The sequence below is a fragment of the Theileria orientalis genome, chromosome 4, assembly GCF_000740895.1.
Source record: "Theileria orientalis strain Shintoku DNA, chromosome 4, complete genome".
In the NCBI taxonomy this organism is placed as follows: domain Eukaryota; phylum Apicomplexa; class Aconoidasida; order Piroplasmida; family Theileriidae; genus Theileria; species Theileria orientalis.
The window spans coordinates 926,196-941,949 of NC_025263.1; the positions used below are offsets into that span (position 1 = coordinate 926,196).

Here is a 15,754-nt window from a genome sequence, read left to right on the forward strand (position 1 = left end):
ACTGTACCGTCTGAGGAGCACGGGAACGATGTTCGGAGTGAACTACTCAGTATACCAGTTTAAAAGGAACTTTACGCACTCTTCGACCCGAATATACAGGCTCAAGAGATCAATAGATGAAAGCGTGGCGCACGGGAAGCTTAGCGAGCTGAATCTGCGCGAGGCGAACGAATACGACCCCCGAATGGTAATCAGGGCCGTAGAATCGTGTTACACGGACGGATTCCCGAAAGACGAGGGGATACTGAGAGAGTACCTCAGGGCGCTGGTTCTAACAAACACACTGTACAGCAGGTCGCTTAGATCGCTCATAGAAACGCCAGGGGCAAACACGCGCGACGAAACTTTGAATGTAGGTTCATTTGGTACTTTAATCATTTTTTAGAATAAGATTTTAAATCTGCTCGATCGCAAAGAGGTATATCTCAAGGTTGATGAGAAGAATCCAATCAACGTGGTTATTAACCCATCGACAGGAACAACAATGTAGGCCTGAGTTCAGTATCATGATTGATTTAGATGGAAAATAGTAAAGAGAGCGCTCTCGCTGGGCACCCTTGCGTTGTTTTTTGGGAGCTTTGTGATAATGTTTAACCAGAACCTGCAACGAGGGATGAAGCACTCGTTCAAGGTCATTACTCCGGACGAATCGGATACCACCTTCGACGACGTAAAGGTAAGATTACACTAGACGTAGTGTGAATAAACTAGATATTGTGTGATGTAAGTAGATAATATATTACTGGAGTAGATATTTTATGATAAAACTAGATGTTTTATGACTAAATGATATAAGGTGTGATATAAGCAGAAAAGACGCTATTACTTTTGCCTTTTACCTTAAATAAATGCGTTTACACATGTTTAGGGGTGTGACGAGGTCAGGGAAGAGTTGGAGGAGGTGATTCAGTACTTGAAAAACCCAGCAAAGTTCTCGAGACTGGGAGCGAAATTGCCGAAAGGAATACTGTTGGCGGGAAGGCCAGGGACAGGAAAGACGCTCCTGGCGAGAGCACTGGCAAGCGAAGCAGGAGTGCCCTTTATACACGCCTCAGGCTCGGAGTTCGAGGAGATGTTCGTCGGAGTGGGAGCCAGAAGAATAAGGGACCTGTTTAAAACAGCAAAAACAATCGCACCCTGCATAGTGTTCATAGACGAACTGGACGCAGTGGGAAGCAAGAGGACCTCGACGGACCACAACACCATGAGGATGACGCTGAATCAGCTACTGGTAGAGCTCGACGGCTTCGCGAAGCAGGAAGGGATCGTGGTGCTCTGCGCAACGAACTTCCCGGAGAGCCTGGACCCGGCGCTGGTGAGGCCAGGAAGACTGGACAAGACGGTGTACATACCGCTGCCGGATTTGAAGGGCAGGCTGGAAATACTGAAGCTCTACGCGTCTAAGCTGATTCTATCGAGCGATATAGACTTGAACGTGGTGGCCAAGAGGACAGTGGGAATGACAGGAGCAGACCTGTTCAACATCCTTAACACGGCGGCGCTCAAGTGCTCAATGCAGGGGCTCTCCTCTATAACGGCAGCAGCAGTGGAGGAGGCCTTCGACAGAGTGGTGGTGGGACTGAAGGGCAAGTCACTTGTCAACGAGAGGGAGAGGAGGTCGACGGCATACCACGAAGGAGGACACACGCTCGTGAGTATGCACACGGACGGAGCGACGAAGGTTCACAAGGCAACAATACTGCCCAGGGGAAACACGCTGGGAGCGACCTGGAAGATTCCAGAGGAAAAGAAGGACACGAGGATGAATGAACTGAAGGCTGAGATAGACGTGCTGATGGGAGGGATGGCGGCGGAGGAGGTGATTTACGGAAAGGAAAACGTAACGACGGGTTGCCAAAGTGACCTAAAGAGAGCAACTGAAATAGCGAAGACGCTGGTAAGTAAAACAAATGATAGCTATGAGTGTAAATACAACCGTGATAGCACAATGAACGCCTGCACCACAACACACCCTGAAACACCACAGTGTGTGTAGCTCTAGAAAGTTGCGCCAAACTATATTAGATACTTTTATTGCAAAACCTAGAACATTTTCGCAGTTAGTTTGTTTTATATACTGTTATTTAGATAATTACACACGATATTATATACAATGATGACATAATAGTGTGTGCACCCACAAAGTGTTGTCTAAATGATGATTGTGGATATTATTATTGATGTTAAAAACATAAATATCTGTGCAGGTTATGCAGTTCGGAGTGGGACTAAAGGATGTAGTTGGTCCAATGTTCGTTGACCACGACTCCTATCACGAACTGAGTGAAGAACTGCGCAAGAAGATAGACTCAACAGTGCAGTCGATACTAGATGTAAGTCTCCCCACTGATACTTGTAACTATTAGTTAGTAGTATCACCAAAATAGCAAATTAGTTTACACGCGCCAGTGTATTGTTTATATTGTATTACACATATGAGCTACTGACACACCCTGAGATAAATGGCACACACTTAGTCTATTGCACCACAATCACGGCCACAATAAACTCACTTAATTCTTAGGAGTCATATGTTAGGGCGGTCACCATTATCAAGAATAACGTGAACCAGCTCCACAGACTCTCGAAGGCATTGGTGGAGTACGAGACGCTCAGCTACGACGAGATTATCAAGGCCATCGAGGGGAGGATGGACGACATTGGCACTGTTCGCAGCAAGGCTGACCAGAAGGCCAAGGTTGCGAACATAAAGATCAAGGCGACGGGCGATCTCATTCCCGAGACACAGCATTCATTCAAATCACGATAGCCTAATATACTGTATATTGATGCTTATATGCGTATTCTTATATATATTACCAATGTGTCATACCGATACCAGTGTATGTATGTTACCATTTGTATATATGCTTAGTATATCTATAGATTTAACCACTCTATAGAAAACATATAGTGATATACACAGATATGCGTATACACCTGGTCGTATACTAATGTATCTAAAGTCGTGTGTAAATGTAGAATGAACAACACACTCGTGTACAATAAACACAAACATAACACACTCAAGCACCATAAGACAGCGTCGACGAATACATAGCTGTGTATTATGGAAGCTATGAGGACATTAAAACTTGAGCAGGTGAGGAAACATGTTGTTTCTTAGGGTGAACCTGCTCTTCAGGTACTTCGTCAGCAATTCGGACTTCTTGAGGTGAGGCACGAGCACCCTGTCGACCCTGTCCTGGAGAGCGGAGAGCTTCGCCTTCAGCTCCTCGGACTTCGCGGCGACCTCGGGCTCGTCGACGAACATGGAGTCCTTCGACTTGTTCTTCTTCTTGCGGTCCTTGAACTCTGCGAGCTTCGTGGCGCTGCTCTTTCCGAAGTGCTCGTCGCCGAGGTCCGCGACCGCGGCCTCCAGGGCCGGCCTGAGCTTCTCTCCGTCAACCTCGGGGAACTCAAACACGTTCGTGGAGGTTGCAATGACGTACCTGGCGTTAACTCTCCTCAGCGGGACTCCGTTGAACGAGAACGGGCCCGTGACCAGCAGGAGCCCGCTTTTCAGGACCTTGAGGAGCACGACGCGCTTGCCCTTGTAGCCTCCCGTCAGGAGAATGAGCACCACCCCCGGCTTCAGGCTCTCGCGCACCTTCGGCGCGCTCGCGTACTTGCGGCCGACGACCTTTAGTCTTCCGTGCCTCGTTTCGACCTTCTTCCTTCTGGTCAGCTTGACCTTGGGCTTCAAAACTTTCGATACCGCAGTCATGGCAAATAAATAACACCTGTAGGGCGAATTAGAACGTTAAGATGAATATAGGGATAAGTCTAGTGAAATAGAAACTAACACTCTTTTACTAAATGATTGATCTGGGAACTAAAGGCTATACTCTAGTTGACCTGAATGGAATCTTATTGCCACTGTGAAAATACAAGATACAATAATATGATAATATCGGGCAAGTGACAAATAATACACTTAAAGCAGCTGATAATAAAATTTTATATCAATAAAGAGTATTAAATCAATATAATAAAAATCATATATAATTGGATAATCAGCCCCATGGAAAATGAGATAGGATTTAAAAACAAATAGTAGTAATAGTTATAGAAAACTTATTAAAGCAACACAAATTAGCAAGTGACTAAAACAATATGCTGGTTCTGAATCGATCATATAGATGAATTGAAGAGTGTGTCGAACCAAAACAACTAATTTATTAGAAAACTGCTTCTACTATGAATTAAAATATCATTAAATATCTTTCAATATATTGATATAAATTCGATATAATATAGATTCCATAACCGTATTTATGATATGTGATTTTTATTTTATACATTTCCTCTATGTGTGCTCTTATTTATACGATTTACAATATTAATGATTTAAAATACAATTATTTTCCTAAAATGATGGCTTCTTGCTTTTGTGTATACTCCCCGTTGTGTGTTATGTGCCATGTTCAGTTTGTGTGGCTGTACTGAACTTTTTTAAATATTCATAATATACTTAACCTTCCGTAAGATCTTACCACTTAATTGTAAAGTTACTTATACTATTAGATCATCTGTCCCACTGTTTCTATAAAAACCAGCATCCCTGTTAATAATGGTACGTCTGAGATAAATAATCGTTTTCAGAAAGTTGTTGGCGTCGATGTCGATGACTATGGAACGAAGTGCGTTCTCGTTACCGCAGCGTGGTCAGACCTGAAGTTCGACTTCGAAGCCTCGAAAGGAGTCTGCTGTTCCTCGACCTGCGAAAAGGACGCGTTCTCAGAGCTCAAACACGCAGTGACGCTCGTTCAGGATAACGATCTGGGCACGTTCTGCGGACACGTCTCAGTGTGCAGGCACCTGATGGACCTCGTGTGCAGAGGCACGGACGACAAGGCGGTCTTCGTGAAGGGCGACACGAGCAGCTGGCTCGAGTTCTTCTACCTGAGGCTCGAGATGGAGTCGAAGCTGGACACAAAGTCAGTCGTCACGAAGGGCGACAACTCGGACCTCTCGAAGGTCGTCCACGCAATGAACAAGTACCTGGCGACGGCGACATTCCTCGTCTGCGAGAAGCTGGGCCCGGCAGACCTGGTGTTCGCAGTGACGCTGGAGCACCTGATGCACCACAAGAGGCTCGACGCAGCGTACCTGGAGGCGGAGCTGCTGCACGTGGCGAGGTTCCTGAGGACGGTCAAGGCGAGCGACAAGTACCAGAAGTTCCTGGAGATGGTGGAGCGGTTCAGAGGCGCGGACGCGAAGGCGGAGCCGGCGAAGAAGGTGAAGAACCCACTCGACCTGCTGCCGCCGTCGAGCTTTAGCCTCGACCAGTGGAAGAAGACGTACAGCAACTGCAAGGGCGACCTCTACACGGGAGTGATGCCGTGGTTCTGGAGCAACTTCGACCCCGAGGGCTACAGCCTCTACCTCATGGTCTACAACAAGCTCGAGGACGAGTGCAAGTCGGAGGTCTTCACCTCGAACATGCTGAGCGGTTTCCTGCAGAGGTTCGAAAACGACCTCAGGCACTACTCGTTCGCAGTGCTGAACGTGCTCGGAGCGCACGGCAACTTCGACATCAAGGGCGTCTGGCTCGTCAGGGGCCCCGAGCTTCCGCCGCTCGTCACGGAGCACCCGTCCTACGAGTTCCACACCTTCACGAAGCTCGACCCGGGCAACGCGGCCCACAGGAAGGTGGTCGACGACTTCTTCTGTGCCTGCGACGACATCGAGGGCGTGCCAATTGCTGATTGTAAGGTCTGGAAGTAAATGGTGCGTGAATCTGTACATGCGTGCTCGTTTCTTCCCCTTCAAGAGACTGTTATGCTTTAAGAGCACATTAATCTTATATTAAGCGACGCAGAGTTGTATTTATCTTTACTGAGACTGTTCTTTATCCTTTATGACGATCGGCCTTACGCTTGAGCCTTCAGAGTCGTCAGGAGGCCTCTCTGCGCCGTCCCTAGGGGCGGTGGCTGTCGACGTCAGATACTTCTCAATAGTGTTGTTGTGGATCTTCTTGTCTGTCAGAGAGTGATTCCTGTTTATGTGACTTACTTCTGGTCTCTCGCTTCCTGGTGGTTATGCTTGAGTTGCCGGCAATCTTAATAAATTCGCCGTCGCAGCTGCTACGATGGCGCTCCCCTGAACGTGGATGTGTGCGCTTATCCAGGCAATCGCTGCCTAACGACTTACACCAAAAGTCCCGTGGCCCAGGAGCGAGGTCTCTCGACCTCTTGATGTAGCCGAAATAGGGCGGCCTCAGCCTACAGGGGCCCTAAAAGACTGTCATCACTGCCGTTTCTTACGTTGCAACGCCAAATGTGCTTCCTCAGGTAGTCGACCTCGTCGTGAAACTCGTGGAACACGGTCACATTCAGTCCGGTAATCTGATTTATGCGATTCATGTGCCATATGAACTCCTGCAGCATTGGTGACTTCCGTTCCCTTACCTTTCCGTGTCCTCTGTTGAAGCTGAGGCTGTTAAGAAACAGGTATGCGTGGATCATCTCGTGAAGCAGTGTTTCCTGAAGCCCATAAAAGCGTCAATAAACACACCTTGCACTCTCTCGTCGTGCGGTACTTTAGTATGGACTCACTGATCTTTATTTCGCAGTAGCCCTCTCTCTGTAAAATTGGATATTCACTGGGTTTGTGGGTTGTACCTTGTATACACACACTCCCGCCGACAAGGTTAGTCTTTTGCTCCAAGAAACCGTGACTCTGTCTAGGAATCCATCGAAGCACAAGTTATTGTAATATAAAAATGATTCGTGGAGGTCGAATTCTTCGAATTCATCTTCTAAATTAAGTGAATCCACATCGACGGGATCCTCACTCATAAATATCTATTGCATATTGAATTATGTTAAAATAAGTCTACTTTTACATTCACAAGTTCCTTTTATAAAGATAGTCATGGATTCATACAAATGATAAATATTCATACAGCTTTAACACAGGTGGTACCACAGCCACCTCATTACAAAGGTAGTATCTGTGCGTATGCTATCTTAAGTGTATTAGAATACTTCTTATTTTAAAACATTAAACAAGACTTGTTAAAACGTTCTACTTGAGGGTCACCTGAAAATCAATTGAGTCTTACTGGTACTATACTGTGTGTACGAACGGGAGTGGCAAGGTTACATTTTCCTCCTCAATCCTTATCTTGATTCCAAAGGTGCTATCTGAACCCATCAACACTCCGTTAAACTCAGTTCTTTCTTCGTTGTTCATCGTTATTGTCACCTTCTTCCCCTTGTTTTCGTTCCACTCTCTTCTCGAGTGCAGCACACTGCTGCCTTCAGGGTGTGTACACAGCACTATTAGGTGGTTATTCATCACGTTAGTGTGTTCCTCCTTATCCAACACCTCCAGCCTCTTCTCTGCATATCATTTTAATCACATTAACTCTTTTAACACACCTAGTTTCATCAGCATCAACTTCAGCTCCTCCATTGTTATGTGTCCGCACTCGTTCCTCGTCCTCTCCACTATTACTTTCACCAATCCTGGCAGCCACGTAATATCGTACACTCCCATTCCCGTGTTAAACCTTATATCTTTTGGCGGCCATCCGTATGTTACACAGTCCCTGCAGTAAATTTACACACACTTTAATTCATGACAATTAACTTACTCTATTGCTTCGTTTGCTCTTAGTCTCCATCCACATTCTAACGGGTCATCCCACTATTAAATAATAAATGTAATGTTTACTAGTTACTTTATCTATGTTAGTCTTTAAACGTTATATATAGCCTTATATCTATACAACTAATCTACTATTTTTGTTTTATGAGTCTAAGCTTACATTTTTTAGATCCTCTTTCACTGGGCTATCCTTTGGTGTGTATGTATAATCCGACTCCATTAAGTCAAATTCCAGTGGATTTTTCTTATACTATACTCAATTTATTATTATTCATTCACTTACATTTTTGTTCTCTAATGCTCTGCGATAGTTTAATATCATTAGAAACCTTTCATTATCGTCACTGAATTCAATTATTTCCATATCGTTCTCACCTAACGGGGTATCTGTTTTCGTAATATGCTTCTCTCATATCCAATGGCAGTGCAGCAAACTCTTTATATGTCAATGCCCATTCTATATATAACAGTATTGTCACTGTTGTTATTTTTGACAATATTCTCATTTATTTGTATATGTGTGTGTACGTACCTTTATTCCTACTTCTATCTAACCACCTCATTTGTTCTTCTCTCGCTTCCGCTATCGTCTATATGATTTTGTTTAAATTTAATATTACTTTTATATCGTTTCGAATTAGAGGTTTAGGTTGAAGGACCTTATGCAGACCAACATTTTGATTAAGTTCATAAAACATCGATGTGTTCACATTCATATTTTTGGATTCAAGCTCTTCATACGATGGCCATGGTCCTAATCCCTGGTTAATTGCATCATATTCTGCCAAATCAGTCTAAGAATTATTATAATACTAATACACACCTTCACGTTTTCTTTATGCGACTTGCCTTCCGATAATATATACTCATTATAATTCGATCCAATCGCTTTATTTAACTCTACAATGTTCTATTGAACTATTATTAATACCATTAAGTGGATTTTTGTCTTGATATTTAACTTTGATTTTTTTCCTAAAAATGTTTATAAATATTAATGTTTCAAACCTTCTTATTTTTGCGTTGTTCATATATTCCTCTTGAATTTCTGACGAATTCTGATTTTTATCATTTCCTTCTTTTATTTCATTATTCTTTAACTTTGATGTGTCAAAAAATAAATTTCGAGGTGCGTCATAATACGGGTATCTAAAGGAACCGGTTGACCAGTTTTAGTTTAAATTAAACACTTACGGTGGATATTTTGGCTTTCCGAACTTATAAGGTAAGGAATCCACGTATGGGCTCTTTAGAAGGTCCTGGAATAACACAAACTTGGACCTAGATGTAGGTTTTAACCTTTTAAAAGCAGAATATAAGAAATTATATTTATGCTTATGTGATATACAGTTTATGTGTAACACATCTGCCAAAATTAAAATACTTATAACCAAGCATGGAATCTTATACATAATAAGTCTAAAATAAACAATGATCAGGATTCCACAAAATATGTCAAAAATTGTATATTAAAAATTATAATACATATTTTACATGTTTTAAACACTATATGTGTTTATAAATCATATTAAACATGGTTATACACACAAAAGACGATCATGGGGAATGTGTATTGATTTATAGTTTTTATAATAATGTTAGATTATCAAAATCCTTTGTGTCGCTGCTTAACCATTTTGACGGCACGTAGTACGGAAGAAGCCAGTCTTCGTCAGTCGATTCTCTAGTTGTGTAGGAATTTTTGGCGATTTTGCAAATGTCGTACCTCAGCTCATCGTACGTTTTGTATACCGAATCAGATTTTTCCAGGCCATAGCAAATGGCCTTAGTGCTCTTGTTCCTTTGTACATAAACCAACTTAAAGTACTTTGAAGGGGAATCTTCCACGAAGGTTGAAGTGTAAATTACTTTGGCAATTATGCAGATGTGGTCCCGGAACTTGACGCTGTCACTAAAAACACGTCATTGAATTACAACTTACTCGGGTTCAATAAGGATGAGTAGCGAAGGCTCCTTATGCTGGTCGCTTAAACTCTTCATTGCCCTGCTGATCGAGTCAAACATATCCACGACGCCCTGTGGAATTCTGGGATCCTGACTCCAGTTTGACAAACTTGAGCTGAGTGTTAACCTAAATTCCAATTTAAAAGGCAACTCAAATACCTGCAACTAAGATAGTCGAGGAAGCACTTGCCAAGAGCAAGTGTTATGACGTTTTCCTCTAGTTTTGAATGATGGACTCCCTTGGGGAAAAGAATATCTAAGTTGTTGGACCCATCCGTGTTGAAGTAATGGAGCGACTTTGTAGAAAGAAATTCAACATTTGACTCGAAGGCCTGTTCAACGGTATAGGTGTTGTTGAACCTGTGTTTAACAGCCTCTTCAAACGCTATAGTGCTGAACTCGACTCCGAAGTAAAAAAAATCAGTAAAGTAGGTTTTAAGGTCCCAGATCAGAGGGAACTTGCCGTGGCCGATTTCTAAAATCTTCTCGAACGGAAGGGAGTACCCATTCTTTCTCTTTCTCCTCAGCTTACTCAGGGCCAAAATAATTATCTTGACAGTTTCCACAGTATCGAATCCAGAAAAGGGATAGTCCGAGTCTTTGTCCTTGCTGTAGAAAAAATCCCAGGTGAATTTCTCGTCCTCGATTTTGATCTGCTTTATGTCACCTATAAAGGGGTTGAATTCTGATTCATTCCAGTTATATTCCTCCCCAGCATATCTAGTCGACTTGATTTTCTTTCTCAAGGAAACTCTTTTGGCTTTCTAAGTTTATTTTGATTAAATTGTTGATTGACTTACGTTTTCCAGGTATGGTTCAGAATTTTTGATAACCTTGGTGTTATTCATGGTTTAAACATTAAATCATAGATAAAACAAAAATTTTGGGTTATTTTAGGCTAATCGGAATAAAATTATACGATAATTTGTGAGATAGTGTCATACATCATAAATCACAAACATAACAACTTTAACACAAGTTTTGTTACGTTTCAACAAGAAAAATAAAAAAACACAAAAGAAAAAACAAGGTAAATAAAAGTATGGAAATAAAATTAAAATGTGTAAATGGAAATATAAATTAGGCCCCCAAGTTGTCGCGATGTTGTGACTTCATGATTTTGTTGAGCAAATTATCCCTAAGTTGGACATCATCCAAATCTAAAGCAATTTCAGGTTAATCAACATACTATTTAATACCTTTTCCAGCCACTCCGTCTGATTCCAGACTTTTAGATATGTCGTTCATGTCCTGCGACGTAGACTCAACGCCCTCTTTATAGTTTTCTCCTGAACTGTCCAGAGAAACTTCCTAAACCACATTCATTTTTTATTTTTATCAACACCGTACCTTTACTTCGACTTCTGGCTGTTCATCCTCTTCGTTCTGGAATAATTTAGCCTTAGTCAAAGGATCTATAACATATTAATATTTAGAAACATAAATACCTTCTATTGCTCCATTTTTAATGGATTCATTTATCTCCTCTAGTTTCTTCTCAGATTCTACTTCATCTGAAGATAAATCTGGTATTTTATGGAACAAATTATCTTCAATGGTGGGTAGGGTGTACACATTTTCTAGCTTATAGGTCAACGATGATGGAAAATTTAGAGTATCATCATTGTTAACAGGTTTACCAACAAGAGGATTGGTATGTGAACTACTATTGAAAGTTAAAACATCAGACAAACAAAGAATAAACGAAAATATATTCATGATTCTAAATCGTACACATTTAAATTAAACAAAATCAATAGATCATATATAAAATATTAAATTGTTTTGTATTGTTTTTATAGGATTGAAACTATAAAATAAGCAACATCTTTGTAGTTATTGTGAAATATAGTGTATGTGGCTATATGTTCTATGTTTACACCAAATTTATAACCAAATACTCAAGCCGATTGCTTTTCGAATAACCATTTATGTAACCAATTTTTAAACTTTCATATTTCAAAAGCCACCTGGGGGGATCGAACCCCCGACCTTCTGATTACAAGTCAGATGCACTACCACTATGCTAAAGTGGCCATGGACGATGGGACCAATTTTACTATTATAAGATTTCCATTATAATGTTTTCAAATCATAATTTAAACAACCGCAAACACATTAACTTAAATTAATGTATTATGATAATATAGTCTGTGATTATTAATGTTGACTGGGGAAAAATTATTATAATTATGGCAATACTAAATATGAATAACCTTCCCTGCTTCTACAACAATAACGTTATGTTTTTAATCACAAAATTTAATTATTTAATGTAAAATGTTGTAACATATGTTCTCATCTATTATGTAAAATAGAATCATTCATTTTTAAAATTTATTGATTAAAATGGCAACTTATTACCTAGCAAATATTTGCGGATCGCAATATTCAGGAGGAAGGATATCATTTAACCCAAATGGTGTGTTATTTTTATAAAATAATTAACGATTGATACTAAATTGTGTTTAGGTACTTCAGTTTTAGCTCCAGTTGGAAATCGCATAAACATTTATGACCTACAAACAAACAAAAGTTCTACGCTTTGTTCTGAAGCTAGAAGCAATGTTGTGTTGATATCATGCCACCCTTCCATCCCGCTCTCAATTATAATCGATGAAAATGGCAAGATGACTGATTTAATTAATTTAATTCAGGATATGGATACGTGTTGAATGTGTTGAGAGATAAAATACTGCACAGACTGCAGTTTAAATCGTCCAGTACACTTTCTACCTCAGAAAGCAAAGCATACGACGCTCTACAGTAAGTTCTCGGGAAAATGAAATAAAATTCAGTTCGCAAAAAAAGACATTAATACACGCAGCCTTCAGCCCAGATGGGAAGTACTTTGCAGTTTCAGTGGAAAAGAAGGTTCTGGTAATGTGATGATTGAATGACTGGAATTTAGGTGTGGCTGTCGCCGGATGAAAAGCTGAGTTGGAAGATGACGCTGCACCTGGAACTAACAGGGCACCTGGAAAACATAAATAGCGTAAATTGGTCAAGCGACTCAAAGTACATATGCACGAGCTCGAGAGACATGACAGTTAGACTTTGGTGCGTAGAGCCGGACGAGGAATTTGTACCAGTAGCGTTCGTAGACCATAGAAGATCAGTGAGAGCAGCATTTTTTTCAAAGGACATGAAGAGAATATGCAGTGTGTCGAAGGAAGGAGTAATAATACTTTGGAAAAAAACGGATTCCGCAGAAGGTGAGACAGTGGAAAGTGTATTAGACAACGTTGTTAGAAATGACATTGCTCACTAATAGCCAGCTAATAGGTAATTTATTGATCTTTAGGTGATAATTCAGCTAAATTGGTTGGATCAAGGAGTAAGAGTAACGTTTTAAGGAAGTTCACAAAAAAAGGTAAGTAAATAGTTTGATTGATGGTTTAGATAAAGTAAATGTGTGGACAAGGGAAGCCAAGGGATACTGTAATCAGCCAGCTAATGCAACGGTGAGAATATATAGAAAGTCAATGAAGACAATTAGGTGGCAGTGGTGGCATTCAACGATGATACGGGGCTGCTGGTGGTGGGATTCACGGGAGGAATGTTTGGAATATACAACGTGCCGGAGCTGACGACAGTGCACACGCTTAAACTGGGAACGCAGATACCGGTGATAGACTCAGTGGATGTAACGAAAGACGGCCAGTGGATAGCACTGGCGTGCTCGGAAACTGGCACGATAGTGGTCTGGGAGTGGAAGAGCGAAACGTTCGTGATGAAGCAGCAATCGCATTTCGGAGGAGTCAGGTGTTGCTCGTTCTCGTACGCGTCAAACCTGGAGAAACTGGGAAGTTTGGCGGATAATAGAGGAGACTTCGACAGGACGCTGTCCAGCAGAAGCCTGGGCATGGGAACGAGGTTCCTGGTCGCAACGGGAGGCTTCGACGGGAAGGTGAAGCTGTGGGACAACAACACGGGTCTGTGCTACGTGACGCTGACAGAGCACACGGCGTCAGTGGAGGCACTGGCGTTCACGCCACAGGTAAGCGAAACGTATTTTTTGTACGGATTAGTGCGTATATAGATAAGTAGACTAGGAAATAAAGTGATAAGTACGCACGCCATGTTACAGCACAATAACAATAATGATGTATTACAACACAATAACATTAATGATACAACACATTAACAATAATGACATGTTAACAATAATGATACAATACAACAATGACATGTTAACAATAATGTATTAGGGAAATGCTTTGATAACGGCGTCAATGGATGGGACTGTTAGGTGCTTTGACCTGTTTAGATTCAGGAACTTTAGAGTCCTAACAGCAGGCAGAGTCCAGTACACGAGTGTGGCAGTCGACTCGACAGGAACGATAGTCGCAGCAGGAAGCAAGGGAGACACGAACTCAGTGTACATATGGCAGATACAGACAGGGAAGGTCTTGGACGAGTTGGTAGGGCACACGGCACCAGTGTCATCAGTGTCGTTCCACCCACACCCATCGTACAACGGATACCTGGTGTCAACCTCCTGGGATAACACGATCAAGGTATGTGCAAGTGTTTAACAGCAAACAGTTGTTCGATACGAACATATGTTATTAAGCTGTAAATAGTGTATTATTATTAAGCTGTAAATAGTGTATTATTATTAAGTTGTAAATAGTGTAGTAGTGCATAAATATATGTATCTTATAAGTATATAAACGATATATATATATATATATGGTGCAGCAGTATGTAACCATATGTAACGCGATACTATTTTAAATTGACAATACCGCAGATATGGAACGTGTTTGGAAGGAAAGATAAGGCGGGATCAGTTGAATCGGTGATCAACACATCGAGCGTAGTCAGTGCATCGTTTGACCCTAGGGGAAACTCGATACTGGCAGCGTCGGTGCTGAGCGGCCAGGTGTTATTCTGGGACTTGGATAACGTGGAGGTAAGCGCATGACGAATAGCACAATTGTGTAGCAAATCGGGTCAATAGATGGACTGAGGGACATACAATCGGGAAGACACTACACAGAAGCGTTTTCAGCAATCAACATCAAGTCGGACCCGCACAACATCAACAGAAACAACTACTTCAACTCAGTGTCGTACTCAGCCTGCGGAAGAACGCTGGTGTGCACAGCCAAAAACTCAGCGCAAGTGTGCGTCTACAGCACGGAAAACTACCTGCTGGTGCACGTCTACAACCTCACGAAAAACAACTCGCTCTCAGGAATCAGCAGGTTCCTCAGCTCTAAGTATATGACGGAGTACGGGTACTCAGTACAGGAGCTGGACCTGTCGGACGAGGAGACGCACGAGGACTCGAAGAAGATATCGAGGATAAAGGCGCACAAGGCGCTGCCGGGAGTGGACGTCGGAGAATTTAAGGTGACACAGGACAGGTTCAGCGTGTGGGAGGTGAAGCACGCGCCGGACGGAAGGCAGTTCGCAGTGTCGACGTCAGGGGGAGTGCACATATACTCCCTGGACGCGGCGAGGAACGTGGAACACGCGAGCCAGGCGATGAAGTCGCTGCACAGCTTCCAGCCGCAAATAATCACGAAGAACGTCACGAAGAGCGCGATTCTGGAGCAGCTGAAGGCAGGGGACCACGTGCGGGCCTTCATCCTGGCCCTGGCCATGAACAACTACCAGCTCATGCTGGAGGTGTACGAGGGCACGCCCGCGAGCCAGATTGCCGCGGTGGTCTCGTCACTGGACCCTGCGCTCATCCTCGTGCTGCTCAACTTCCTGAGGAACGCGCTGAACTCGCACTCGCCGAACGGGACCGTGCACCTGGGACTGCACCTGGCCTGGCTCAACGCGGTGTTCACGATACACCAGAACGTGCTCGCGAGATTCTCCGGCGCCGGCGAGTCGAGCGAGGGGCACTCGGACCTGAGGACGATGATGTTGTTGCTCCTGAGGCAGATCAGGGACACTCGAGCGAACGTCCTCGGCCTCTTCTCCTCGAACGCCTATACGCTGGAATACCTCTCTAACATGGGCTAATCTAGTCGTTTTTTAAATATGTGGACTGCACGTGCATGATTCGAGCCTTAAAAGCATAGTATTTACGTTGACGTTGAGTCGGCCAAAAACCAGTCTCATCTATCAATGTGTAGGATTCCAACAGGTAAAATAACATGAAATCAACCTTAAAAGGCACCAACATGGACGAAATAGGCAAATAATAGGG

General features: G+C 42.5%; 9 protein-coding genes and 1 non-coding gene across 10 annotated transcripts; 3 read left to right on the plus strand and 7 right to left on the minus strand.

Moving 5' to 3' along the window:
• Positions 1-10: 10 nt before the first annotated feature.
• Positions 11-2,770, plus strand: TOT_040000955 (metallopeptidase; the record flags this gene model as incomplete). The annotated part of the gene is made up of 7 exons (XM_009694052.1): positions 11-352; positions 386-486; positions 520-676; positions 869-1,901; positions 2,026-2,063; positions 2,208-2,333; positions 2,525-2,770. The coding sequence occupies 7 exons, from the start codon at positions 11-13 to the stop codon at positions 2,768-2,770; spliced, it is 2,043 nt and encodes a 680-aa protein (XP_009692347.1).
• A 318-nt stretch (positions 2,771-3,088) lies between these two features.
• On the minus strand, positions 3,089-3,727 carry TOT_040000423 (60S ribosomal protein L6; the record flags this gene model as incomplete). The annotated part of the gene is made up of 1 exon (XM_009694053.1): positions 3,089-3,727. The coding sequence occupies one exon, from the start codon at positions 3,725-3,727 to the stop codon at positions 3,089-3,091; it is 639 nt and encodes a 212-aa protein (XP_009692348.1).
• Positions 3,728-4,573: 846 nt separating this feature from the next.
• On the plus strand, positions 4,574-5,730 carry TOT_040000424 (elongation factor 1-gamma; the record flags this gene model as incomplete). The annotated part of the gene is made up of 2 exons (XM_009694054.1): positions 4,574-4,576; positions 4,606-5,730. 2 exons carry the CDS (start codon positions 4,574-4,576, stop codon positions 5,728-5,730), a joined length of 1,128 nt encoding a protein of 375 aa, XP_009692349.1.
• A 108-nt stretch (positions 5,731-5,838) lies between these two features.
• On the minus strand, positions 5,839-6,803 carry TOT_040000425 (uncharacterized protein; the record flags this gene model as incomplete). The annotated part of the gene is made up of 7 exons (XM_009694055.1): positions 5,839-5,984; positions 6,019-6,105; positions 6,157-6,238; positions 6,270-6,383; positions 6,414-6,488; positions 6,520-6,588; positions 6,627-6,803. 7 exons carry the CDS (start codon positions 6,801-6,803, stop codon positions 5,839-5,841), a joined length of 750 nt encoding a protein of 249 aa, XP_009692350.1.
• Positions 6,804-7,074: 271 nt separating this feature from the next.
• Positions 7,075-9,029, minus strand: TOT_040000426 (conserved hypothetical protein; the record flags this gene model as incomplete). Its single annotated transcript, XM_009694056.1, has 12 exons — positions 7,075-7,349; positions 7,389-7,526; positions 7,574-7,578; positions 7,714-7,745; positions 7,778-7,867; positions 7,901-7,961; positions 7,993-8,074; positions 8,150-8,207; positions 8,238-8,411; positions 8,441-8,517; positions 8,549-8,766; positions 8,812-9,029. The coding sequence occupies 12 exons, from the start codon at positions 9,027-9,029 to the stop codon at positions 7,075-7,077; spliced, it is 1,428 nt and encodes a 475-aa protein (XP_009692351.1).
• Positions 9,030-9,204: 175 nt separating this feature from the next.
• TOT_040000427 (conserved hypothetical protein) lies at positions 9,205-10,430 on the minus strand (the record flags this gene model as incomplete). The annotated part of the gene is made up of 4 exons (XM_009694057.1): positions 9,205-9,529; positions 9,560-9,709; positions 9,742-10,346; positions 10,383-10,430. 4 exons carry the CDS (start codon positions 10,428-10,430, stop codon positions 9,205-9,207), a joined length of 1,128 nt encoding a protein of 375 aa, XP_009692352.1.
• A 232-nt stretch (positions 10,431-10,662) lies between these two features.
• On the minus strand, positions 10,663-11,301 carry TOT_040000428 (uncharacterized protein; the record flags this gene model as incomplete). The annotated part of the gene is made up of 4 exons (XM_009694058.1): positions 10,663-10,742; positions 10,782-10,893; positions 10,933-10,997; positions 11,031-11,301. 4 exons carry the CDS (start codon positions 11,299-11,301, stop codon positions 10,663-10,665), a joined length of 528 nt encoding a protein of 175 aa, XP_009692353.1.
• A 245-nt stretch (positions 11,302-11,546) lies between these two features.
• On the minus strand, positions 11,547-11,618 carry TOT_04t000012. Its single transcript has one exon. It is a non-coding gene; the product is annotated as a tRNA-Thr (tRNA).
• Positions 11,619-11,931: 313 nt separating this feature from the next.
• Positions 11,932-15,567, plus strand: TOT_040000429 (uncharacterized protein; the record flags this gene model as incomplete). The annotated part of the gene is made up of 11 exons (XM_009694059.1): positions 11,932-12,004; positions 12,055-12,250; positions 12,286-12,348; positions 12,381-12,462; positions 12,494-12,812; positions 12,887-12,955; positions 12,985-13,046; positions 13,082-13,582; positions 13,794-14,102; positions 14,339-14,500; positions 14,533-15,567. 11 exons carry the CDS (start codon positions 11,932-11,934, stop codon positions 15,565-15,567), a joined length of 2,871 nt encoding a protein of 956 aa, XP_009692354.1.
• A 1-nt stretch (position 15,568) lies between these two features.
• Positions 15,569-15,730, minus strand: TOT_040000430 (hypothetical protein; the record flags this gene model as incomplete). The annotated part of the gene is made up of 1 exon (XM_009694060.1): positions 15,569-15,730. One exon carries the CDS (start codon positions 15,728-15,730, stop codon positions 15,569-15,571), a length of 162 nt encoding a protein of 53 aa, XP_009692355.1.
• Between the last annotated feature and the right edge of the window lie 24 nt (positions 15,731-15,754).